General features: G+C 41.7%; 1 protein-coding gene across 1 annotated transcript in view; it reads left to right on the forward strand.

Moving 5' to 3' along the window:
• Positions 1-25,916, forward strand: part of RUNX2 (RUNX family transcription factor 2) — a 196,845-nt gene that overhangs the window by 126,511 nt on the left and 44,418 nt on the right. The window contains exon 6 of the mRNA XM_073335765.1: positions 21,667-21,840. Coding sequence (XP_073191866.1) covers positions 21,667-21,840 — 174 coding nt within the window. The remainder of the gene's footprint in view (positions 1-21,666; positions 21,841-25,916) is intronic.

Genomic DNA, 25,916 nt, shown 5'->3' on the forward strand with positions numbered 1-25,916 from the left:
TCAGATGCTCAGCTGTGGAATATATTCGTTCAGTAGTATTAGTTGGTGCCTTGGCAAGATTCTCAAGCTGTCATGAAGACAGCCGTGAAGCACCCTTCTGGTCTGTCATGTGGTTATGCTGTTGCTGCAAGTACATATCTGGTTTCTTATCTGACCTCAGGCTCCAGGACAGTGTTTCTATTTAATTTACCTTTTTGATCTGGAGAAATTTGTGTTTTAATTTGAATTCAACAAAGCCCTGTGAAAATCTGCTGAACCTTTGACAGCCTTTTTTTTCCCCTGCTTAAAGGGGGGCAACCTTTACAATAACATAGGTAAATTGGCACAATAAATAAATATTTTTATGCTTTCTTCTTATTTAATTAGATTTGCCAGTCTGAAATGTAGTGTGTTTGCTAATTTCAGAAACTAGGTACCTTAATTAAATCAGACACAGTGGTGGAAAAAACAAAAAAAAGTGCCAGATTGCATTTTATTCCAAAAGGGAAATTTTCATGCTTAAAGGGTGGTCTTTTTTTAAACTATTCTTTAATCATTGTGTTTCTTGGTTTAAATTCCTGTTTTTACAGTATTCCTGTTGTTTAGGTTCAGAGATGGAGAGAGGATTTTTTTCTTTTGATTGTTTCACGGTCAGAAGTTGAACGTTGCCTGGATTTTTCCCCTTTGTGGGTGGAATGATACAAAGTTTCACAGTCAGAATGTGAATCTAGGTTAGAGAGAGCAGCAGCAACTCAAGGGCAAAATTCCTACCAGTGCAGTTCTGCACAAGGAGGTAGGCACTTCATAAGTCTCAGTGTTGTACCCATTACATGACGTATAGGGCCCTCATTCAGTAACGGACTTAAGCACATGCTTAAAGTTAAGATTGTACTTAAGTCCCATTGATTTCAGCACAAGTGTGCTTAAATGCTTTGCTTAATTGGGGCCTAAGTGAGGTAAAGTGACTTTGCATGAATCATCGGCAGTTGGATAAATTTCACCCTCTATAAATACAAATCCTGTTGACCCTAGCTGAAGCTTAGCTATTTCCAATTCTGAAGACCTCAGTCTTAGATTTTGCTGTCTACTAGCTGAGAGAGTTAATGCAGCAATTGAACGCATGCCTTATGCAATGCGACAGGTGCTAATCTTCCAGGAAATTCATCCTACATCTCACCCATTAAGGGAATTTTATATTAAAATGGCTTAATGTCTCCTTAAAGGTGTCAGCGAGCATGCGAGGACCACACAGATTTGGTTCCACTGAAAGTAATAGAGTGAAATTGCCTGCATAATTATTTTAGTTGGATTGAGAATCTGCAGTTCTCCCTTGCTTCAGGAAATAAACCTCTGTTAAAACCATATGGCACTATTCTCCGAAGAGATGTGATTACAGAGGCACTTCCCTTTCAGATATCAAGGCAAAATTAGAGAAAGTAGTCATGTTTGTGCATAATAAATACAACTGTTTCTCTTTGTGAGCAAATATGAAAGTGTCGTTTTGGCTTTTGTGTGTGAATGTATGTGTGTATTTACTTGCATAATTTATGCATTGCAATAAATGATACAGCAATTGTAAAATGTCTGAGACCCAGAAGGCATGTATTGTTATATATACATAGCAAAAATATATAGTAAAAAAGTCTGTCAGGTTGAGTTAAGCCCCAAGTTTAGGTTCTGTAAAAGCATTTTAAAAACCCATGATCAAGAGAAAGAATCTCCCCGCTCTTTTTTAGAAGTTCCTAGTAAAAGGGAAGGGTGTTTAAATATCCAGGGAGAAGTAAAAATAGTAGATAAAAACTTTACACATCATACAAGTGACCCCAAGATTACAGTAACTTTAAGAGAATAAAGATTTGACAGCACTTTGTATATAGTCAATTTCACCATTTCTTGTAAATAGCTCAGCCCTACAGTTTTGCACCTGGATCCAGGCAGGGAGACCTCTGATCTTACTCAGACACACTGAGTCCTGTATAAAGCTTCTTCTGGAATCAGAGCCTGAGGGAGCAATCCCACAAACCCTTCCCCATATAACTGTACACATGCGAGTATCCCCATTGATACCAGTTGGACTACTCACATAAGTAAAGTTACCGCTGTGCATAAGAATTTGCAGGATCAGGCTCTTAGCTAGTCAGTTTCCCATGTTGATAATGTGAGAAATGTCCAAAATGAGATAGGAAAGTGTGAAAACCACAAAACTTGGTAGAGCAGGTGTAATTGCTCTAACCATTATTTGCATATGACTTGACTGCCTCTTTAAGTTCAGTGGGCCCAATTCTCCACTCACATCAGTTTTACACAAGTACATTTCCATTGAATTCAATGGAGATTTACACCAGAATAATCAGACTTCTTGTGCACCAGAAAGTAAAACTGCCTCAAACTAAAGCAAAAGTAATTAAAACTGTTTTCATTGTCAAAGCTGAGTGAAGTGCAGAAAGTAAACAATCTGCATAAAGGGTGAAAAGCAAATGTCCTATTAATATTTATTCTGTCCTAATAACCTAATATATTGGCAATGACAGACATGGAAAATATTATTTTTATTAAAAAGAAAAGAAGTACTTGTGGCACCTTAGAGACTAACAAATTTATTTGAGCATAAGCTTTCATGTGCTACAGCTTACCTCATCGGATGCAGTCAGTGGAAAATACAGTGGGGAGATTTATATACATAGAGAACATGAAACAATGGGTGTTACCTTATATGCTGTAATGAGAGTGATCACTTAAGGTGAGCTATTACCAGCAGGAGAGTGGGAGGGGGGGACCTTTTGTAGTGATAATCAAGGTGGGCCATTTCCAGCAGTTGACAAGAACCTCTGAGGAACAGTGGGGGATGGGGGGCAGAATAAACAAGGGGAAATAGTTTTACTTTGTGTAATGACCCATCCACTCCCAGTCTCTATTCAAGCCTAAGTTAATTGTATCCAGTTTGCAAATTAATTCCAATTCAGCAGTCTCTTGGAGTCTGTTTTTGAAGTTTTTTTGTTGATGGCATATATCACATTGGTAGATGTGCAGGTGAACGAGCCTCTGATAGTGTGGCATCATAGGACCTAATCACATCAGCCACACTATCAGAGGCTCGTTGTGCTTATTGTTTAAAATGCAGAGGATTTTCCCCATCACTACATTTTTTTTAAAGGAGATAATATTTTGGCCCTACAGACCTTCAACTGTAATTGTAGAATGTAAGCAGGCATCATATTCTTGGAATAAGTCACATGGCAGTCAGAGAAGCAAGTCATTAATAAGATGCAGATTTTCAAAAAGACGGAAAGACTTTGGGCCCAATGCTGCCGCAATGAAGTCAGTGGCCAAACCCCTATTCATTTCAATGGTAGTTGGATCAGCCCCAATATAAATTCTCTTTTTCTCTTTCTGGGATCACACCTTTTGTTTTGTAAATGAAAATAGGACTTGCTACCAGAACCCCAGGAGAGAAACTTGCTTTAAGCAGAATGAGGTATTTAGAATGATATTAGTAGTGCAGAGATGACTAGCATTTCCAGCATTTAAGTACATTAATGCTATTCCCTCCAGGTTCAGGAGACAGACATAATGCCACTGCAGCATTGCAGAAATGTTTTCCACTGGTGCACTTTAGTGGGCATCCAAACCTAGTGCCTCATTAGAAAGGAACACCTGCCAGTGATGATCCAATGCATTCTAAGGTCTTTGCAAATGTTAAACACGTACAAACATACATTTTATATTTATATATATATATACACACACACACACATATATATATATATATATACACACACACGGGGGGTGTATTTCTGTGCAAATACAACTTTGAACACCATTAATTTCACAGCTGCACTTTTGAAAAGCTTGTGATTTTTATAAGTGGACATTTACAGCTTCTGTTTCTTTGATTTTCTTTTTTCCAAAGGATCACACCTACAATGTAATGCGCGAGTGGTTTTCTTTTTAACAGTGAATCATGGCACTAGCCATAGCATGGTCAAAGCAAAGTGTGCGAGCTAGAGTCTATGATAAAAAAAAAGTCGAGGGAGCTTTGTGATGTATTGCATGGTTAAGTGAATTGGTAATGAGACAGAGACTTTATTTCTAGGTTGCTGGATCCATTCCAGCCCAGGTTGGTAGTGACCAAAAGTTAATACCATCATAGCTTATGATAATTTATGTAAAATGAGTTGGTTGTCTCAGTCCAGGTCTTAGACTACAAGTGTCTAATTTCACAACATTGCCACTGTAACAGCACCCTTGTTAACAAGCTGAGATTGGAATGGGCATAGAGACAATTATCCCCTCCCATCTTAAAGTTGGTCCGACAAGTCAAGACTGGGGCATAATGAAGAACCTTGTGCCCAGGCTGTATCTGCAGAGAAACTGTGAGGACTGTCAGTCCACAAGCACAAAGTCACCAAAGAGTCATTATGAATAGTCTGGTAGTACTTGGCATGTGTTAGGCACATTCCATATACAGAGACAGCCCTTGCTTTCAGGAGCTTGTAGTCTAAGGCCCAGAAACAGGGTTACATACAGGCAGAGCCCATTGCAAGATTGGAGTCTAAGAAGACTAACAATGTATAAAGGGTGGAAGAGAAGGATAATTCATGCAGGCAAAATAGATCCAATTTATACAGTGCATACTTAAAAAAAGGAATTGAACTGGCCTCCAGGGCCCCAGTACGTTGACATTATTAATTGGCTGATTTCTTGTAGGTGTCCTGGCAAAAGGTACTTTAATATTTATTATATTATCATCATCATCACTATCTAAGATGGAAAATGCCAAGCAGAACTGTCATGTTGCTGTACTACAAGGACTTTGTTTGTGGAAGAGGGAGAAAGGGAAATTCTATGAAGAATCTCCCCCTGCAGTAGCCCAGACACTGTTCAAAAGCCTTCACCGTGTGTTTATCATTTCAGTTAGCAATGCTGTAAATGACATTACACACTGCTTGCATTGGACTCACTCCAGCTTCCCCCCTGACCCTCCCCCCCAACTGATCCTCTTCCTACTCCCCTTCCCCCTGCACGCATTCTTTGGGATTTGCTGCCTACTGGTAGCCAAGCATACAGAGAACTAGGGGCGGGGGGTGGGAGATTTATTCAGTATGCATCTGTTTTCCTATTGTTTTTAAGTTCATGGGAGGCTCCCTGTTACTAAACAAACTTACAACTGAAGGCAAAGGGGGTCAGCCTCCTGTTAGAGCCTTTCTAAAGAAGATAGTCCATTGTGGCAAACATACCTCATTAATTACCTAGCTATCCCTCTGCCCTCCCTCCTAAACTCTTGCTTGATATTGACATTAGACCTAACCTTTCAATCTAATGAGCAGGTTAAATATTTTAACATTGGCTTAGGCCCTGATTTAGCAAGGACCCACTCCATTATTACCTGTTCAGCAAATCCCATGAGCATGCATTTAACTTTAGCTATATACTTATTTCTCATTAAGTCATATGCTTTAAACGCTTTGCTGAACTGGTCGTAAAACAACGAGGAGACCTTATGTCACCTTAGAGACTAACACATTCATTTGGGCATAAGCTTTCGTGGGCTAAAATCCACTTCATCAGATGCATGGAATGGAAAATATGGTAGAGAGGTATAAATACACAGCATATGAAAAGATGGGAGTTGCCTTACCAAGTTGGGGGGGGGAGGGTCAGTGCTAACGAGCCAATTCAATTAAGGTGGAAGTTGACAACTGTTGAAAATAGCCCACCTCCACCTTAGTTGAATTGGCTCATTAGCACTGATTCCCTCACTGTTTTTGCTGATACAGACTAACACGGCTACCACTCTGAAATCTGGGGCCATAATGTAATCCCGTTATTAATACAGCTGAGCTGTGGCAGGTGAGGTCAGCCCTACAGGCTTGAGGCTAGATTCTGCCCCCAGCTGCACATGCATAAACCTGGAATCACTCTACTGAAGTCAATGGATTTACATTCATGTAGCCCAGAGCAGAATCTGGTCCTCTCTGTTTTCCTTCTAAGACTCACAACAAATGAATTATCCCTTCTGAGATCCTTCTGAGTGATGTGTTCTCAGAAGCAGCATCCCTTCTTTATTAGATACAAATAACAATGCTGTCCTGTTGTACTATCCCAGAATTTTAAAGCCTTTCACTGCTCTGGCAAGATTTCCCTCCATTTTCCCTGCAGACTGTGATTATCCCGAAAAAAAAAAATCTGTATTCATGGTCTTGTATTTTTAAAAATATTTCCCTTCTGGGGGTATTTGAGTTTTACAATTTGCTACATTGTTTTCAAATACAATCTTGTGCCTTAACTCAGTGAATCTCAACCTTTCCAGACTACTGTACCCCTTTCAGAAGTCTGATTTGTCTTGCATACCCCCAAGTTTCACCTTGCTTAAAAACTATTTGCTTACAAAATCAGACATAAAACTACAAAAGTGTCACAGTACACTATAACTGAGAAAATTGCTTATTTTCTCAGTTTTACAATATAATTATAAAATAAATCAATTGGAATATAAATATTGTACTTACATTTCAGTGTCTAGTATATAGAGCAGCATATACAAGTCATTGTCTGTATGAAATTTTAGTTTGTACTGACTTTGCTACTGCTTTTTATGTAGCCTGTTGTAAAACGAGGCAAATATGTAGATGAGTTGATGTACCTTCTGGAAGACCTCTGTGTATCCCCAGGGGTACACGTGCCCCTGGTTGAGAATCACTGCCTTAACTTAGCTGGTGGTTTGTGCCAGCAGAAATGATCCATTATCTCTTGTTCTCCAGGTTAGCATGGATAAGGGGGTGCACAGGTTCCATCTCTAGATGATGGTAATAGCTGCTCAGCACATAGAATCACCTCCTGTCAGTGCAGCTGCACCCATATTTTCCCTCTGTCATCCAGCAAGGGCACCAACTCTCAGGCTTCCAGTTCCCCAGCTGTTGCCTGTCTTGGATGAAGACCCACATCTCTCTCCCCACTCCGTTCTGCACAGTTCCCTGTCTTCACTGTGTTATTCCTGGCAGAAGCAAGCTGCCCAAACATACCTGCTTGCCTTCTCTTCAGTGACGGATAACAATGACTGTCAACAGTTATAAGTTACCACACAGATCTTTCTGTGCAAGCCTGTTTTACTCTACAGAGAAAAGCTATAAGAACAATAAAAGAACCTACATAGATACTAATAAGCCTACCAGAGATCACTTCAACCCTAAAATGGGCTGTGGCTGGAGCAGTCTTCCAAACCCAACCTAAGGGGTTTCTTGTGTGATCACAAGTTCATCACGGCCTCACCTCAGAACAAGCACATAGTCTTATGGGGCCTCTGTCAGCACTGTCCTTCCAACTCTACCCTAAGGATTGGAGCCCTCTGTGCTCCAGGGGTCCTGCCCATTTGTTTGATCAGGAAGAGGGTCCTGAGCCAGTTTAAAACTAGACTGTTTATCCAAAAATCCTTTCTTTGTCTGTTGGTCCCTGGAGAATCCCATTGGAACTAGTATAAGCACACCAACGGCTGACAATGGAGGAAATATGTAAGCACCCCTGTCCTCCTCAAGAAAGTACATACAATGCCCATTACAGCACATGTACAGCTGCATTTTTAATACATTGGGACCCCAAGGTATTAAACCTAATTCAATAAGGTTTAACTTAGTTCAGTAAAGTTTATCATAATTCCATAAGGTTTGTACAGGACATTGCCAGTCTGTCACAAGAATAATAAATACAACAAAACAACAACAATTATTTAATAATATTAATAATCCTTTGCACTTTCAGAGTATGCTTCATCCAGAGATATTGGAGCTCGTAAAGGTTGAGTCTGACTTAGTATTGTGTTAGTCTAGTTTTACCCCAGTGTAACTTCATTGAAACCTACTGGAGTTTGCTCACACTCAGACCTGCTAAAACCAATGTAGTAACACAGTGATGAATCAGGCTCACTAATTCATTTAGCCTAGTAATGCCCCCTGGGAGTCAGGGAGGCAGATAAATATTTTTATAGATGGAGAAAACTGTGGCTTCCTCAAATTTTAGTTACTTAAGTCCCTATTTAGGCACCCAAGAAGCAGCCTGGTTTTAGCTATTGACTTCAGTGGAAGCTGCGGCTGCTCAGCACCACTCAGAACACCAGACCCAAAGCTAGTTTAAGAGCCTAACTCGAGGCACTTACATTTAAAAATGTTGCCCGAGTGACCTGCTCAGCATTACACAGCGGGTCAGTGGGAAACCCCAGAACTCTCAACTCCTTTCAACTCTATGTGCTAACCACCAGACAGTGCTTTCTCCCTTAAGGTTTTGACACAAGAAGACAGTCCACCCCATCTGCCACCTGGAACAAGACTGTCACTAGTGAGATCACCAGAAAGGGGACAGAGCATAACAAAGAGAAGAGATCAAAATGGTGGCTGACCGCAATGAGGATTGGGGGGAATCTTCAGGACACCATCTCAACTAGCATCAGTTAGGGCATCAGTTATGCATCACTTAAGACTAGGCATCTGTAAGACTTAAGTGTTGCATAGGCTTGTGCTGGCACTCGGCCCAGAGGTGAATTTCACCCGGAGAACTGAATGGATTCTGTCATATGTCTGCTGCCCCATTAAACCCATATATTACCAGCAGCACAAGACTTTCATCATATTCCGGCCTTTTAACCAGGCTTTAGATTGTAAAAGCAAGAGCAGAGAAGAAGGGTGTTAAGCATAATTTTTACTGGGGAAACCACCAATTCTTTATACCTTTCAAAAGGAAGAAAGAGAGACATCCATCAAACTGTCATTGCAGATTAGATGCCACAAACCTAAGCCCATGGAGCAGCCAGGAATCTGTGAACCTTTTAAAGGCTACGCCTGTTTTTGATTTTTTTTTTTTTAAACCTTTATAGATTTTTAGTGGAAAACATTAATGGGCCAAGGGATGTTTCACATTTCTCTAAGGTCTGACAGACTCTACACGAACTGGATAGAAGTCCAGTCTTATGGTTCAGGTTAATTAGCTTCTGTGTTATGACCAAGAACAAATAATACTGTCTGTCTTTCTTATTAAGGCAAGTTTGAAAAGCTGTGTTTGATTTAAAAAAAAAAAAAAAGACTGCTGCATCCTGGCTTCTGTCTACATTTAGCCTGATTTGAGGTGCCCTTTATATAACAATAATTTGATACCACTCACAATACTTGGCACCCCAAGTGCTAGAGTGGAATGTAACAAGAACACTTTAGCAGGTCAGAGTGTGAGTAAACTCTAGTAGTGCTGGAATGAAAGGGTAGGGCATTCAGTGTATGTCTTTCCCTCGCTTGGCATTAACAGACAGTAAGAACTCGAGGATTAACATGCTAGACTCCGTTTATTACACATGGGTGGATAAAGCAATTACTTGTCTATCAAGGCTGTAGTAAATTGTGCAACAGCATTAACATGGGTGGATATGGGATAAATGCTATTTTGCCATAGAGGGTGCTGATACACAAGATAATCCTTCAAGTCTAACTTGTAAAGACTGTTTTCCTTTGGAGTTTATATCATGTTTCCCTTGCAAGCATAGACTGAAACGGCGACTTTTTATTTTCAATCGCATTTTCAGCTCCCTTTAGCCATCTTAATTTTATTAGAGAGGTTATTTTAGAAACATCCCTTCTTTAATTACATTTAAACAATCTACTTAAAACCTGTTGCACAGATAGAAACACAATAGTCTTTTAATGCAGCAAAACAGTGTTTTGAAAGACGGTGCATACACACGGATGTATCCCTCCCTTATTGATGGACTGTTGTATCGTCCATGCCTGAACTCCCATTCTAACCACAGCATTCGGCCTGTAATATGCCCTTGGTTTTGGAGAGAAAAAAAAACGAAAGTGCACCCTATGGATGTCTACAGAGCAGAGGGTTGCAAAACAGCACACAATTGGAGAGGTCTTAGACTAGATTAAAACTAAATCCCTTAAATCTGTTTTAATCATTGTGTTTACATCTTCCCCTCCTCAGTCCTTTAAAGTAGTCAGGTTTCGCAAGCATTAAGAAAACCAACCCCTCCTGCCTGTTGGAGGGAAGCCAGTTCAAAGTAAGAGATTTTTTCACTCTCCCCTCACCCTCCTTCTTTTTCTATGATCTTTACTGCTCTTCAGTGTAGCAAGACCAGACTAAGGACCTACTTTATAGAGTAGTTTTACCTTTTTTTAAAAAAAAATGTTTCTTCCCATTCTTTATAGAGATTGTTTGATAACAATGAGGATGATAAAGTCAGGATGAGGAGCTCTTGCTCTTTTGAAATGTGGCTCCCTTTTAAAACATTTTTTCCTTTGCTCAAAAAAAAAAAAAAAGCAAGCAATAAATAGACCAAAACCAAACAAAACATAAAATAAATAAAAGGAAAAAGAGTGCAGCAGATACTAGCATGCCGCGGGAATGAAGCCAGGGACTGGGAATTGCGTGAAAGTCTCTGTACGATTTCTCTTTAGAATCCTCTAAACAAATTTGCCAACCATGGCTAGCTGGGTTGCTGGCACATACACTGGTGCATTATGTTCTTTAATGAGGTTTAAAGGTGAACAAGAGTTGTGTTGAGATGCAGGAGGCTCCAACACGGTCTCTGTCTTTCCCATGTGTTTGTGGCAGTAGGGTTTGTTTTTTAAAAATAGCCATTGCATTGCGTGAATTTAAAAGCCTGGAGGAAATGGTGAATCACTTGGCTGAGCTGGGGAAGATCTCCCAGTGGGAGATGGGAACTTCTTTAATGCACAGTTCTGAGCTGCAGAACAGAGGAGAATGGGTTTGGGGTGGGGGTAGAAGGGTAGATGCCAAAGCATTGAGCACCTGTAGGGCTGCAGTAAGTCTGAAGTGAAGTGTGGATCTCTCTGGGGGAGGGCAAGAGGGAAGGAGGAGACACTTGTTATGCCACACTGCAGTGTGATTTTGAGCAGAGCACAGGGGAGATGGGAAAGTGGGGGATTCCTGAACTGTGGCAGCCTCAAGCTGGGCTGAGGAGCAGGGCAGAAGGGCAGACTAAAGATGATCACGGGGGAAGCAGTTCCAGTCAGGGCCACGAGGGAAACCCTTCCTTCACTTCTGCACTTTCTCTTTTCTTGGGGCTCCTTGTCTCTTTCATAGCTCCAGATTTGTTCTAGAAATGAAACACTTGCAAGGCAAATGTAGCCGCAGCACTGAGCTCCCGCACACAAGACCCATAGGGCCCAGTGGAGGGAATAGCAGCTCCCTCCCGTGACCACCACCACTGCCCCACTGACCTCAATGGGCACAGGGTTGGGGCTGTTGAAACACTGCCCCTGCTGGAGCTGGTGAGATGCAGCAGCCAATTTTCGCATCCGCATTCTAGGGGAGGGAGGGTTATATCTCAGCTGCTGTGATTTGCTGAAAAACCTGACCCCTAAAGCCTCCTCCTAGCTGTGCACATATGTGTGTGTGTGTATGTGTTTGCTTTTCATAGGCCATGATTTTGTTAAAAAGAAATTGAAATCTTAGCACTTTATATTTTCAAATATTTTACAAGCCCTGTTCTTGATTCACTCTCATGGGCACAGAGGGATGCAGTTTGACCCACGGTGGAATTACCCCTCCGTCTGCAGGAAACTTTAAATTTCAAATGGGGCTTCGCGGGAGTCCCATCTAGGCAGGCTAGCTGGGTGATGAGCTGCACTGCTCTTACTCCCCAGTAGGAAAATGCCTACTGAACTGGGAGATGTGCTGAGGGCCAGATCTTGCACCATTTAAGTGCCAAGGCTCAAAATCCCACCCCTGGCTGACCCTACCCACTTTGGACCTGATCTAAAGCCCACTGAAATCAATGAAAAGACTGACTTCCATAGGATCTGGATCAGCCCTTTGTTGGCAGTACTGGCTTGCTTTGAACCTATCCAAGATCATTGTATCACTGGGGTGAGGGAATTGGAAAGAGGTGATCAGCTGGGATTCCACCAGTGGACTAAATCGGGCCCTAAGAATAAGAAATCAAGTCAGCTAAGCCTGTTTGCTGTGTTAGTTTTCATGTCATTTATTTATTTATTGGTTAGTGTCAGGTGTATTTTTGACCCGCTCTGTGTAAAAACGTCTCCACTTTAAGAACAAAAACCTTTGGGGGTCTTGATTTCTGTCCATGTGCATGTGTAACCCTCATTAATGCTAATGGAAGTCCTGTGTGCATGGTTGGGAGAGTAAGCCCTTTAGTCTTTCATGTAAACTGGTGCCTTTAGCTATTTAAAAAACAAACATCTTTTTCCCTCCCCTGAGTGAATTAAAGCCAGTATTGCGCCTATGTAGCGCCTTGTTTTATGAATTATAAGAACTTTTCATATGTAGAACCTATGGCCTAATTATGTAATTATGTCTCTTGGGTAGATATTTTTCTTCTCATAATTATGTCTTTACCCAAGAGACTGGAAGGGCTCCAAGCTTTCTGCTTTCATGGGTAGAAATTGTTTGGCTCTCTTTTTCATTCTTGTTGATGAATTTTGAGTTGTATGCAGCACGTATGGCTTAGCGAGGGGAACTGCATAGGGAAAGCAACAAGGAGCACAGTGGTTTGTCACAAACAAATATTCACAGGAATATGGATTTAGTAAACAGGAGCTTTTTTGGCTCAGTTGAGGGACCTTGCTTGCAAAGAGCTAACGTGATCCTTCTGGATAGAGGTTGATTTATGGCGTTCTTGTGTTACCTCTAGAGCCCAGATAGACAGTTGCTTTGGAGCTGTACCTTGCTAACATGATGTATCTGAACATTATAAGAATGATGAATATCCCTGCCTGAATCAATGACATCATTCACTGCCAGCACAACAAGCTATCTAGAAGTCCTTGGGCCCAATTTTGAGCTGTTTCACCAGGGTAAATGCAGAGTAGTTCCTTTGACTCCAGATTTAAGCCAGTATAATTGAGATCAGAATCAGGCCCATAGAGACATATCAGGCTGTAAGTTCACATGTGCAATTCCTATTGATATTAATGGGATCAAGTGCAGTAAGATGTCCAGAGACAATGGGGCTTGAAAGAAACTGCTGAGACATGTAATTCATCCCCTTCACTAGTGTAGCAATGTTGTCTACAATGTACCCCAAAGTATTTTACTAGTGTAATAATCTCAAAGTGTGCTAGGGTAGTCATCTCCTGGCAGATCATTACATCGGCCAATCAGTTCCAGTATCGGGATTTTTTTTTCCTACTATCTAACTTAACTTTTCCTTTTTCAAGTTTCCTACCATTAGTGGGGAGAGGAATTAATCAGAGATTCCACCCTTAGGCCCTAAACCTGCTCCCATTGAAGTCAATGGAAAAAAACATCAGTGGGCTACAATCTAATTCTTTATGCTGCTCCCTTCCTGGAGCTCCCATGTGTGTTACTCAAGGCTGCCACACCTCTCCTTTAAACACACATCTGCTACCAATCACAGTCTGATGTCACACAACTTGGAAACGTACAGAAAACCTGAACACCCCTTTGGCCACAAAGAGCAATCTGGATGTGCTGCTTTGTCTACCCTTCAGACTGTAAGTGGCATGGGACTGTGACCATCACTTCCTCTGTGTTTATACAGTGCTGTGCCCTCTGTTGGCATATAACAACAAATAACAGCTCTGCCTAGACACTGAGGCAAATATTGCATGTCAGAGCCTCCATTCTAATCGGGATCATCCACAAAATCTATGCACAATAGGTGGGTATGTAGGATCTTAATTTCACCTTCATTTATGAATTTCCTATGCTAGGCTTTCATACAAAGATATTTGACTCTCCCATCATTTGCTGTTTTTGTTGTGACAAAAGCATATCAAAGTGAAAAAGGTGCAACTGGGTGAAGATTGAAAATACCCAGCCCACTCAGGGATAATAAAAACATCTGTCGACAATCTGGTAACCAGAGCTCCCTGGTACCATAAAAAAATTAGTGGGTGGTTTGCCTGGTGCTAAATAGAGAAATCTACATTGTCCCTGCATATGGCTAGACCAAGTATAATCTGATTAATTTTCAGCCCCACACCCAAAAGCTGCAGAATAAAAAAAAAGGGGGGGGTAAAAATCTTGGGGCATCAGATTTACATTAGGGTTCTCCAGGTTGACCTCTCAAATGTTCATTTGAAGTGGCCAGAGGCTGTCAACTAAACTGGCAGTCAGAGCCCAGTGATCAGATAAAAGGTCACCTGCCAGCAGACATGGACAGTATTTCTGTGATCCAGGAAACTAGGAAGCAGTCAGATCCATCTAGAGTCAAAGCTATAGCCTGTTTTCTGCCCTGGAAGGAATGGGTAATGTATGATAGCCCTTATGTGCCATCTTTAACATGTTCTTGACAAGCTTTCCTGCTTTGATTGGCAAGTTTGAGTAGCATGCGAAGTTATGGCATGTGTGTCTAGCCAGGGTTTTGTTTTCTTTTATTACATTGATTTCATCAGATCTATTTTCATACTCTGAACTGGGGCTGCAACTCCTGCAGCAGGTTAACCGCAGTGCAGTCTGCTTCCAGAACCTTTGATATACAGGTTTGGTTAAAAGAGCTGGGTAGGATTGATAGACTAGGATATTGCTCATTGCAATGATGTGGTAGATTCACAAAATTAAGCGCCTAAGTCTGGGTTTAGGCTCCTCTGTCCCAGTTTAAGTTCCACTGCGATTCACAAAACTCCCTCTGAATCCTGTAAGTGCCTGAATATACTTGGTTTCTTAGTTTTTGCAATAAGAAGGTTGCTAGGTGCCTATGTTTCCACCTCTGGGCATGCACGCTGCTGCTTCACTATTAACATCTATCTCCCACCTCAATCCCAGAGCCACACACCCCTTGGGGTGGAGACAGGTGTTTGGCCGCCTAATTTGTTTGTGGGGCCCCATCCAGTAGGTGTGTCAGAGGCTGCCCACCAGATCAGGCCCTGCACATGACTTCACAGAAAGCAGCCAAGAGAGGGAAAGGAGGAGGAGCTCCCTCATAACTTTTAACTCAGTGGTTTGGGTACTAACCTGGCATGTGGGATACCCTCCACCCCCCCACCCACCCCCAGTTCAAGTCCCCCGTCTGTGTGATGAAAAGAGATTTGAATAGAGATCTGCCACATTGTAGGTGAGTGCCCAAACCACTAGTCAATAGGATATTATGATGTGGGGCTCTCTGTCTCTCCTGTTGAAGTTGTTCCACTGTGAATAAATACTTAGAGTCATTGGAGCAGTGGGAGTGGACCCTGGGTCTCCCACATCCTGGGTGAATGCTCTGCACACAAGGCTATTGAGTCATTCTCATAGTTGTGCTCTCTCTCTCTCTCGCACATGCACCCTCTCTGGCCCAAATGTCTAAGTATTTGGCTGCAGTGGAACAGCTTCAACGGAAGAGACTGAAGGACCCCACCCCCATCAGAATATCCCATAGACTCCGGTACTCCCCTAAGCTGTGGCAGACCCCTGTTCAAATCCTTTCTCCTCAGGGAGGAGGAATTGAACTTGGAGTCTCCTATGTGAGTACTCTAACCACTAGGCTAAAAATTATGAGGGAGTTCCTCTTTCCCCCTGCTGCCCCTCTCCCCCAGTTTCTTGCAAAAATTGCCTTTGGTTCCTAACTCCAAAGAGGGTTCGCAGCTGAAAATGGCTAGCAGAGACAGGTGCTTCCCTGAAGCTTGGATTTAGGCACCTATCTCTGAGAGAGAGGGGCATAGGGCACACCCCTCTCATTGGTATATCCCATTGGCTAGCTTAAGCGGCTCCCAGCCTAGCATGCTGGCTTTTGTGAATCAGGCTCAGGTGCCTGTTTCTCCCATTCATTGACTACTCAGACTTTGTGAGTCAATGTGTTCCTGTGATTTTTACAGTGCCTAAGTACTTCTTTAAATCTAGCCTTATGTGGGTAGAAGAAGCTGTTGGGATTTGAGGATAAGAATTCCTGGATGCTACTCCAGGCTCTGACTCTGTTCTTGGACTCTGAGAACAAATATACTAGAGTATTTTGTTTAACTTCTTCCTATGTAACCCTTTTGCCAGTTGGAGTTGGCAGCAACCAGGGCCAGGTTCAATATCTAGGGGTTCCTTTTCAACAATACAACACAAAACTGACTCCACCCCCCTACCCAATAACCTGGCAGAATTACATACTATTCCCTGAGCGCCTCTAAGAGGCAGAACTTCCTCTCTCGCAAGCAAAGAGCCTGAGTGTAGAAAAGAAACTTTTAACAGAAGGAGGGAAGTAACCTGGCATTAATTTGGGAAAACACCACAAGCAGGATTCATAAAACCATGAGCACAAGCCCCATCTCAGAATACACTGGGCAGTGTCCTTTTCCCTCAGGTCCAGCAAACAAAAGTTCCTTTTACATGCTCCTCCCTTCTCCCTCCACCACACCCCACTCACAGTTGTTGTCCTTGGTCAGCGCAGACCCAGAGCTCAGAGGTGCATCTGCAGAGTTCACCTCCTACCCTGGGAAGGAGGGAAGGGGGACAACAGGCGGCACAAGAAGGCACCTTGCTTGCTCCACTGTTCGGGCACTCGTTCACTGCTCCTCTCCCCTGGCTACTCATTATGATGTCTTCAGGTCCCACCACGTAACCCAGCTCTCAGTGATTTCCGCTGTTAGTGTGGGACCCTCACTGCTAATACACACTGGGCAATCTCTTGCACCAAAGACACTGTCCCAAAGCAGGTCTAATGCCTAATTCTACTGCTATCACCCACTAGAAAAAGGAAGGGTCAACTAGTATTTAGGACCCTCAGGGAAGACCCACGTCACCAGCTACATGATTCCTGTCCTCACGCTTTCTCAATTCATGGGCTTTGGCACCCATGTCCCCTGCCTAGTGGGTGCAGTTTAGTTGAGGGTGAGTCCCCCAATCAGGGTATGCCAAGCACAGTTCTGCTGCCCTTGATTCACACAATAGGATAATAACCCTTTAGTACCCCTGCCCCAATAACAGAGAGACTTGTGATCCGACACCAGCCAAAAGTGATCATTTGGGCAAAGCAGTCCCATCATGCTGAGTGCCTATCCTGTTGGATGTGCCCATGCAAACAAGGTCAGCTCCTAAAGTCCTCTTTCCCAGCTCATACTAGACGTCAGAGAAGAGTTCATTCAGACCCTGCTTACACCTATATTGTGTCCTCTCTTTTTGGCATCAGTCTTTCCAGTGATTTCAATGGGCTTTGGATCACACCCTGATTCAGTACCTGGCTAAACAGGCCCAGTTTTTTCAATATCATTTAATATCAGAGACTTACTATGTCTCTAACCACCTTTGTAACCTACCTCTGAACCTGCTCTGTTTCTGCTATAACTTGTTTGAGGAGGGTGACCAGAATTGAACATAGTATTCTGGGTGAGGCCATCTCATTGAGCTGTATAATGCTATTAGAATATTTCCAATATTATTTATTCCCATTCTTTATACAGTCTAACATTGCTTTTTTATGTTTTAAATCACTGTTGCACATGGATCAGAGGTTTTCATTGAGCTGTCTACAGTGACACCCAGGTCTTTTGTCTGAAATAAATTATGCCTCACACTCGAGACAGAGAAATACATCTTTTCTTAGTGTGCTCCCTGGGGATCAGGAATTTCTCTGTCAACGGATGCATATATCACTACTGAGATGAAAAGCAGCCTTTGTGCAGTGACCTTCACATGTATAGCATGTATTTCATTATTCCTTCTCACATGCTGTTTGGAAAGTATTTTTCTAGGGTGTCTCACTGTATGGTGTACCTGTTCCACAGGGACTAGGGGTTCGCAGGTCCATAGGTATGTAAGGCACTTAGGGTGGACTTCACATAGATGCCTAACTCACATTGAAATCAATGGGAGTTAGGCAGTTACATAATTTTGTGAATCACACTCTAACTCCTGTGGGTTGTAAGCATTTCTGAATTTATTGTTTTCAGGTCTTGTTCTCCAAGGACAGCCTGGTGGCCTTTGATTTAAAAACACTACAAGAGTCACAGCTCAGCAGCACACAGGTGTTATTACAATGGAAGTTTGGTTAGAATGGTTTTATTTGTCATTAAAGATAGGTAAGGGACTTACTCAGTCATGGCTTTTGTTATAATACAATAATCACACAAACTTGAGAAGATAAAATTTAATAAAACCTCTCTAGAGGACGTCACTATGTAAGCTGGGTGTTATCTGGCATCCAGAAACCCTTTTGTCCCAATGTTCCTTTGTGTTTTGGCCCTAAAATAAAAATATTGACAAGGGGAGGGGCAGGCCGGGAATGTCTATGGCTCTTATTTGGCTTCTAAAGCCTGATAGGGTCTGTCTAACTGCAGTTAGATACCTGTGGTGGGCCCATGCCAGCTGAGTTAGGCTCGCAGTGCTTTGGCTAAGGGCCTGTTTAATTGCACTGTAGACATTTGGGCTTGGGCTGCAGCCCAAGCTCTGGGACCTTCCCATCTTGCAGGGTCCTAGAGCCCAGGCTGCAGCCTGAGCTGGAATGTCTACAACGCAATGAAACAGCCCCTTTGCCCGAGTTAGCTGGCTGGGGCCAGCCGCGGGTTTTTAATTGCAGTGTAGACGTACCTTTTGCTTCCTTGATGCTTTGGGTTTTCCAGACCTGGGGAACCCAACCTCCTGGGCCTTTTAAAATTTTTTACTGTAGACTCCTCCAGTTTCAACCAGCTACAGAGTTCTTTCTTCTTCACTTCCTATCCTAAACTGCTGTGTGCAGTTATTTTCCACTAATAGACAGTTGCTGGGTTCTACCTCAGAGGTGGCTGCATTTCAGTGTTGGATTAAGTTTGGAGTAAATAATGTTTGTAGTATAACCTTTGTTTTTACAGAGCTATGCGCTGAAGAATAAAGCATGGTCAAAAGCAAGTTGAGGGCCATCACATGCATACTTTTTCAGACCTGGGCAGCAGTGATGACTTACAAATAACCACAGATATAGTTTACACATTATATAGTTCAAATTTGTGTATCAGTCTGTTAGGAAAGTGCTTTGGGATCTCTGAGGAGGAAGAGCACTACTTAAATGTACAATAGAATTTTTTTCTGAAAAATCAAAGCAAAAGCCCATTTTGGGGTTGATTCATTTTCAGATAAACTCAGCCCTGGTGAGAGAGATTAGGGATAGGCTAACTCTGTTTGTGGTATTTTGAACTCACCGAAAAGAGATTATATTCTGATTAGGAACAAATGCAAGCAAAGGAAAAAGGGGAAAAAATCCACTGGAAAAAACAGGATGGAAAATGGCACAGGCAGAGGGAAAAACAAACACAGAGCATATAAAAAAAGGAGAGAGGTTGAGGAGAACTTCTATGGAAAAATACTTTATGTGTGAAAGTTACTTCTTTAGATTTAACAACACCTAACTTGTACCACAGTGCTTTTCATAGGTTCAAGAGACAATGCAAAACATAGCCAGTTAAGATATTATCATATTAATTAAACTGTGATTATAACATTACCACAACGAGCCAAAAAAACATTCTATATCTATGTTAATCAACATTGCTCCAATATATAGGGTACCCATTTGTGCCAGCCTAAGTTTGGGTGGGCTGTTCTAATGTGTAGCACCTGTTTCCCTTTAATTAGGAGGAAGAAACATGTTTGTTGGTGGTGGGGGGGAAACATGCTTTAAAATGACAGGAAAAGTCAGCAAATTAGTTTAAAGACCCTTAAAAATTGTTTGAGACTCCTCTAATCTCAAATTAGATCCACTTCTCTTCACACGCCCATTCCAGCCTCTCAATTTTCTGTATAGAAATAGGATTTCTCTGAGTCTTGTACTAGTACCTGTACAGAAATTGCTTGCCTGCTTCCACCACCTGTTGTCAGGATTCCAATTAGATAATGTGTGTTATATGCCAGGCGCTCAGGTACTAGGATAATGGATGCTATAAAAAATGCCTGTTTCTAGAGATGAAGGATGGTTACAGTACAGGACTGGGAGTCATAGGATCTGGGTTCTAGCTTCTGAGTTCACTATCTATTACCTTAGCTAAGTCATTTCACCTCTCTGTGATTCAGCTTCCCCATCTGTAAAATGGGGGAAATAAACCCTGACTATCTCCTATTCTAAAGATTCATTCATTAAACTCAGTTAAGTGCTCTGATACTCTGGTGATGAGCATCATGAAAATGCCTTAAAATGAAAAAAGTCTTTGAATACAAGTATGATGATGGAGGATGCATAATTTCTATGATAGAACTGGCAGATCTTAAGTAAAAGTACTTAACAGTATCAGCATATTGGAGTGGGCATTCTTATTTTTGATTAATGCCATTTCTCCCTTTAACTTCTAACAACTGCACAACATTAAAGAACATTCCTGGTTAATCCATGCAGTATTCGTACAGCTGAGCTAGTAGCAGGAGCTGGAGAGGGAGCAATGATGAGGGGTAGCCCATTAAGTGAAGGGAAGTATGGGACCCAGCAGGATTCGTGTCATCAGATGCAGTTTTGCCATGTTTTCCTTATTACACCACTCTTTTGGCTTCTTAAAAGAGACTGGCTATTTAGTTCTGATTTATGAATAAGCTCCAAAGTTACAGAATAATAAGTGAACCATAAAGACTAATTGTAACAGAGTAATACCAAAAAAAAAGGTCAGATTTGCTTAGCTATCTGAAAATCTCCATAATAAATGGAACCAGTCCGGGAACAATCTCTCACCCACACACATATATGGATAGGAAGCTTATCTGCATTAGAAACTTTTGCCACTTTAATTATCCCACTATAATTAAAGCAGTAAAAAATCGCTAGTGTGAACACAGTTTACCAGTATAAAAGTGCTTATACTGGTATAGCTCACTCTGGTTTGGGAAGTGGATGTGGTATACAGCGGGCTTCTGATTTTAGGTTTTTAACCAACAAACACCGGTACAACACCCCAAAGCAAAAAATAAAAAAATGAAATCAGTGTTTATCCAATAAATACTGGAAAAATACCAGAAATGGTTATTCAATTCATATTGACTTCCATTTCCCATTGCAGATTTTTTGTATAGGTGATGTCCCTGATCCCTGGCTTGTATCTAAGGGCTTGTCTACCTGGAGTAATACTGTGGACTACAAGGATGTGATTTTTAAAGCACATTAATGTGTTGCGCATTAGTTGGTCTGTGTAAAACTTTTCTGGTGCACACTAAAAGTTCCCTAGTGCTCTTTAACATAGTGCTGTGTGAAACAGCACTGTGTGTATATGTAAAGAGAAAGCCCCGTAAAACACTATTTTGGGGCATCTATGTACAAATCAAAAAGTGCAAAACATAAACACCAGAAAATGAAATAAATAAACCCAGAAAAACAGAAGCCCTTGGTATATGCTTATAGTGGTGTAACTGCATCCACAGTAGGACTTTTACTCGTATAACTGTCACAAATAAATTACACCTCTAAACAATAGCGTAGACCATGCAATGTACATGCTGCTCTTTCATTCTGTAGAACTCACAGTGGGGCAGATCCTCAGCTAGTGTGAGTTGTCATAGTTCCGTTGCAGTCAATGGATCTATAACAATTTAGACTATCTGAGGATCTCCCCCACAGTTTTTAATACTCAGGTGCACCACTGTCTAGTAGGTACAGAAGACTCTATGGCATATGCCCTCACTCCCTGCCACCGTTCTTTCACCAGCTTTGGTTTCTGTCTCTAGCCAAAATGCCTAGAGAACCCACAAACAGTTAATAGGTCTTTACAGATAAGTTGGGGATTTTTTTTTGTATGGTAATTTGTTCAGTCGTGTTAATAACCCTTTTATTTTATGATTTGCTGTTTCCAGGGCACAGACAGAAGCTTGATGACTCTAAACCTAGTTTGTTCTCTGAACGCCTCAGTGATTTAGGGCGCATTCCTCATCCCAGTATGAGAGTAGGGGTCCCGACTCAGAGCCCACGGCCCTCTCTGAACTCTGCACCAAGTCCTTTTAATCCACAAGGACAGAGTCAGATTACAGGTAAGAGACAGAACCATAGGTTTGACTTGCACAGGCAATGGTAGTAATTGGTTGTGGATATTTTTGTGTCGACTGTAGAGAAGTGAGGCTGTTACAGAGTGAGAGATATGCACCAATCAAAGCTAGCTGGGGAGCAGATTTTATTCTGTAGCATTTAAAGATGAAAATGTCTATCTTTTCTTAAATTAATTTTTTTAAAAGACCAAAATATGTCAAAATCCAGCAAATAGATGAGGAATCTGGGGAAATCCAAGCACCATAATGCTCTGAAATAACCCACATATGTGCAGTGGTGCAATACATAGAGATATTCTACCTGAACATATTTACTCAGCCGTGCTGTTTACTTTGCTGGCAAGAAAAGTGGCCAACATTGTACTGGTGTTTTCAGGATAGCAATGCAACCTTCTCACACTGTGGCTTCTCTCTAGTGCCAGTTTATATCACTTTCACAATCAACAAACTGGAGTACATGAAATTCTCCCAAGGCTGCTAATGAGGATTGTAAGCAGCCGTTCTGACTTCTGATTTCACTGTGCTGAGAGAAAAATAATACATTACTGTATGTGACAAATTATAAAAATGAAATGAGATTTTAACTATAATTGTGCCAAAGATTTGCAACAAAATCCTAAAAAATCCACATCCAAAATTCACTGGGGTCAGTATTTTGTTAAAAACATGAAGACTTAGTAGGTTTTACAAACTTTTTCCAGACAACCTGTGCCTGATTGTGAGTCAACCTGGGAAGATTTATGGTTTCATGTTTCAAGTGGTTTTGACATGATACCAGCTGAAACTCAGTGGTTTAGATGAAATGTTGTGGCTTTGTTTTTAAAAAAAAGTTCAAACCAGTTAATTAATTTGCAGTAAAGAATAAGTGGGTTTTTGTTTGAACCCAGAACTCAATGTGAAACCCCATGAGAATTGAAACTGAAAAATAATTGTTCTCATGAACCTTGGTGAATGGAAACTGCCAAGTTTCCCACAGCTCTAGAGCTCTCACTTTAACTCTTGTGAAATATGAATATAATATATATGAATATCATGGGACCTGCCATCCACTGATATCTCATATCAGGTTCATTTGCCAGGCTTCCCTTTTATTAGTTAGGCATCTGAAATCTGGATTTTGCTGCATATAGTGCAGTAGTTAAGAAGTGCCAGACCAAAAGACCCATGGTCTGTTTAGTCTAGTATCCTGTCTCTGACAGCAAATGAGGACCCAACTCAACTTCTAGAAAAGACAATGGACAGGCTTCCCACTTCAGAGCAGCTGGATCAGGCCCTTAAAGGCATAACCAAAACCCTCCTCTTCCTTCTGCCTCTCTATAGTTTACCTATTCTGCAACACTGTTAATGAGGGGGGGAGAGTGGAATTCTTCCTGACCCGCATCTGGTGATCAGCTTATGGCCTGAAGCAGAAGGACTGAGAGCCCTTGTAACTTTAATCCTCACTAAGTGTAACTTCATATACTGTTCTCATTCACATAAAAGCATCCTGTAGAAATTGTGCTTCTGGGTTGGATTAATAATATACTTCTTTGCCTTGTTATGAATCAGCAGCAGCACTTACAAATCCTGGAGGTGAAAACTTCAGATGTTTAGATGGCTGCAGACAAAGCCTTGGTCTTCACTACTCACGGCACAGTTAGAATCAACAGTTAAACGCGATGAAGACTGTGCTGGCTGAGGCTATATGTCTATGCTACAGACCTTACAGCGGCACAGCTGTACCCCTGCAGCTCTGAAACATTGCTGTAATGTCTCCCGTGTAGCCACTCTAGGCTAGGGTGACCAGCTGTCCACATTTTATAGGGATAGTCCTGATATTTGGGGCTTTGTCATAAAGATGCCTATTACCCCCCCTCCCTCTGTCCCGATTTTTCACACTTGCTATCTAGTCACCCTACTCTATGCTGATGGGAGAGAGCTCTCCCAGCAGCATAATTAAACCACCCCCCAATGAGCAGCAGTAGCTATGTTGCTGGGAGAGAGTCTGGTGCCGGCATAGTGCTGTCTACACCAGCGCTGTTTACACCAGCGCTGTTGTTGGTGAAACATGTTTTTTGACACTCCTGACTGACAAAAGTTTTACTGCCAAAAGTACTAGTGTAGACATAGCCCAAGACTGAGGTTGGTGCTGCTGGGGCAGAGGGAAGCGACTTGAACTGGGAAGGGGTGACTTCTCTATGGAGTTGTGGAGTATGTCCTCTCCTTGCCAAAGAGATTCACAGTTGTTGGGCACTGTTGAATTCCTGATGGCTGTCATTTCCCCAAGCAGCAGCAATGACTCCTACCACTTTTAAAAAATTGCAGCTAGTTAAGGGGCTGCAGACTCTCCCTGCTGTCACAGCCCTTGCCACAGTCCGCCACTGCTTGTATGAATGCAATGCACTCAGCCATTGAAGACTACTTGCTGGCATTATGGTAGCCCACCTGCTTAATAGAGCCATCAGTGAGAGCCTGGTACATCTGTGCTCCATGAATTGCACTGTCTTCCCTATCTGTTTTTGGGTGCTGTTCATCATGTTGATTCTAATCTATGTAACCCTATATACTTTGGAGCCTGGCTGCCTTAGGGAACACTTCTCTCCCCATATTCTACCATGTTGGTGGTGGTGCTTTTCCTGAAAGTCCCTTGGTGCACTTTTGGGGATTGCAAGTACTGCAGTTAGTGGAGTCCCTTGCTGAGGAATATAGGCCTGAGAGAGACAAGGTTTACAGCTCAGAGTGCTGAGTGAGGCACACCTCTTTGATCAATCAATAGCTTGACCATGGGAGATTGCTGAATTTGTGCTTATTTGGGGGTAGTACAGCCTGAGTAAAGAGCTGTTTGTGCTTTCCTTTGGTGCTGTATTTTCTCCAGGTAACATGGATGCTATGCAATAGGTGTATACCCACAAAAATGAATCAATAACAACTTAGCCTTTTCTATCCATTGCTCTCTTGGTAAGGTCATTTGAGTGAGTAGGATTTGGCTGTGTAATAAAAAGAGAAGTAACCTTTGTACAGAAAGAAAGGCTTTTTATTACATTTGATAAAATTAACTAGGTGTTGCTTTGTAAATGCCTTCGTTTGGTAATTTTTTACCCTGCAATTAAGATAAAAGAAAACCATTAGTTCCTACTAACTGCAGCAGTACACAATTGTTTCCTTATTTTGAAAGCCAGTATGTAACACAGTTAAGCACAGTTAAACTTCTTTTGTTTAATTCCAGTTTAGGTTTTGCATAATGATTGCATAATCAAACATAAATAGTATTTAGAACCTGGCCATCTCCTATCTGAGTAGTAAAGAATTAAGAATGTGTGCTAATACATCTGCTGGTTTACTGTTACATTTCTTTTTCTGGGTTCTATTTGTTTTCCTATAGTATCTGAATACTGGTGGTTTTTTTTAAAATACACCACGCTCTTGAACCTGCTGAAGGACCAGTTTGTTTCAGTGGAAGCATAGCTTAGCTTAGCACAGACTTGTCCTTATTCAACATGGCATTTTAACTATTATTCTGCAAAAGCAACATCGAAGGGTCATTAAAAAACAAATCATCCAATAAGCAGATACCTTTGCTGAAGTAGTGCAGATCCAATTTGAACCCTGCATATTGCTCATAAATCAAGCCTCATGTCTACTCACATTCAGTTCCTGGTATATTTGCTACTTTTTTTTTTTTTTAAGTGGAACTCGAACAACTTGCTCACGTATCAAATTACCCTCCCATTCAGACAGCGAACTGTTGCATCAATTCTTAAACATGAAACAAGAAAAACTGTTGTTTTTCTAAAATACAACCAGTGAGGATTAGCTTCTATCAGATGGGAAAAGCCACAGGCGTAATGGCAAGAATGCGGTCAGTGTGAGTAGTGGAATCTCAGCTGCAAAGAAGAAACTGTAAAGTGGGAGTTAAGTGAGGTTTCATGCTCCATCACCACTATGGCACCATCTGATCTATAGGCAATCTGTGACTTTAGTAACTGAAATAACAGCATTCAAAGGCAGGTTGTGTGAAACATGCTTCTCCCCCACTCCCTTCCCCCTGCCCAGCAGCATTTAACTTCATTTTTCAGACTGGG

Source organism: Lepidochelys kempii, chromosome 3, assembly GCF_965140265.1.
Source record: "Lepidochelys kempii isolate rLepKem1 chromosome 3, rLepKem1.hap2, whole genome shotgun sequence".
Taxonomy (NCBI): Eukaryota; Metazoa; Chordata; order Testudines; family Cheloniidae; genus Lepidochelys; species Lepidochelys kempii.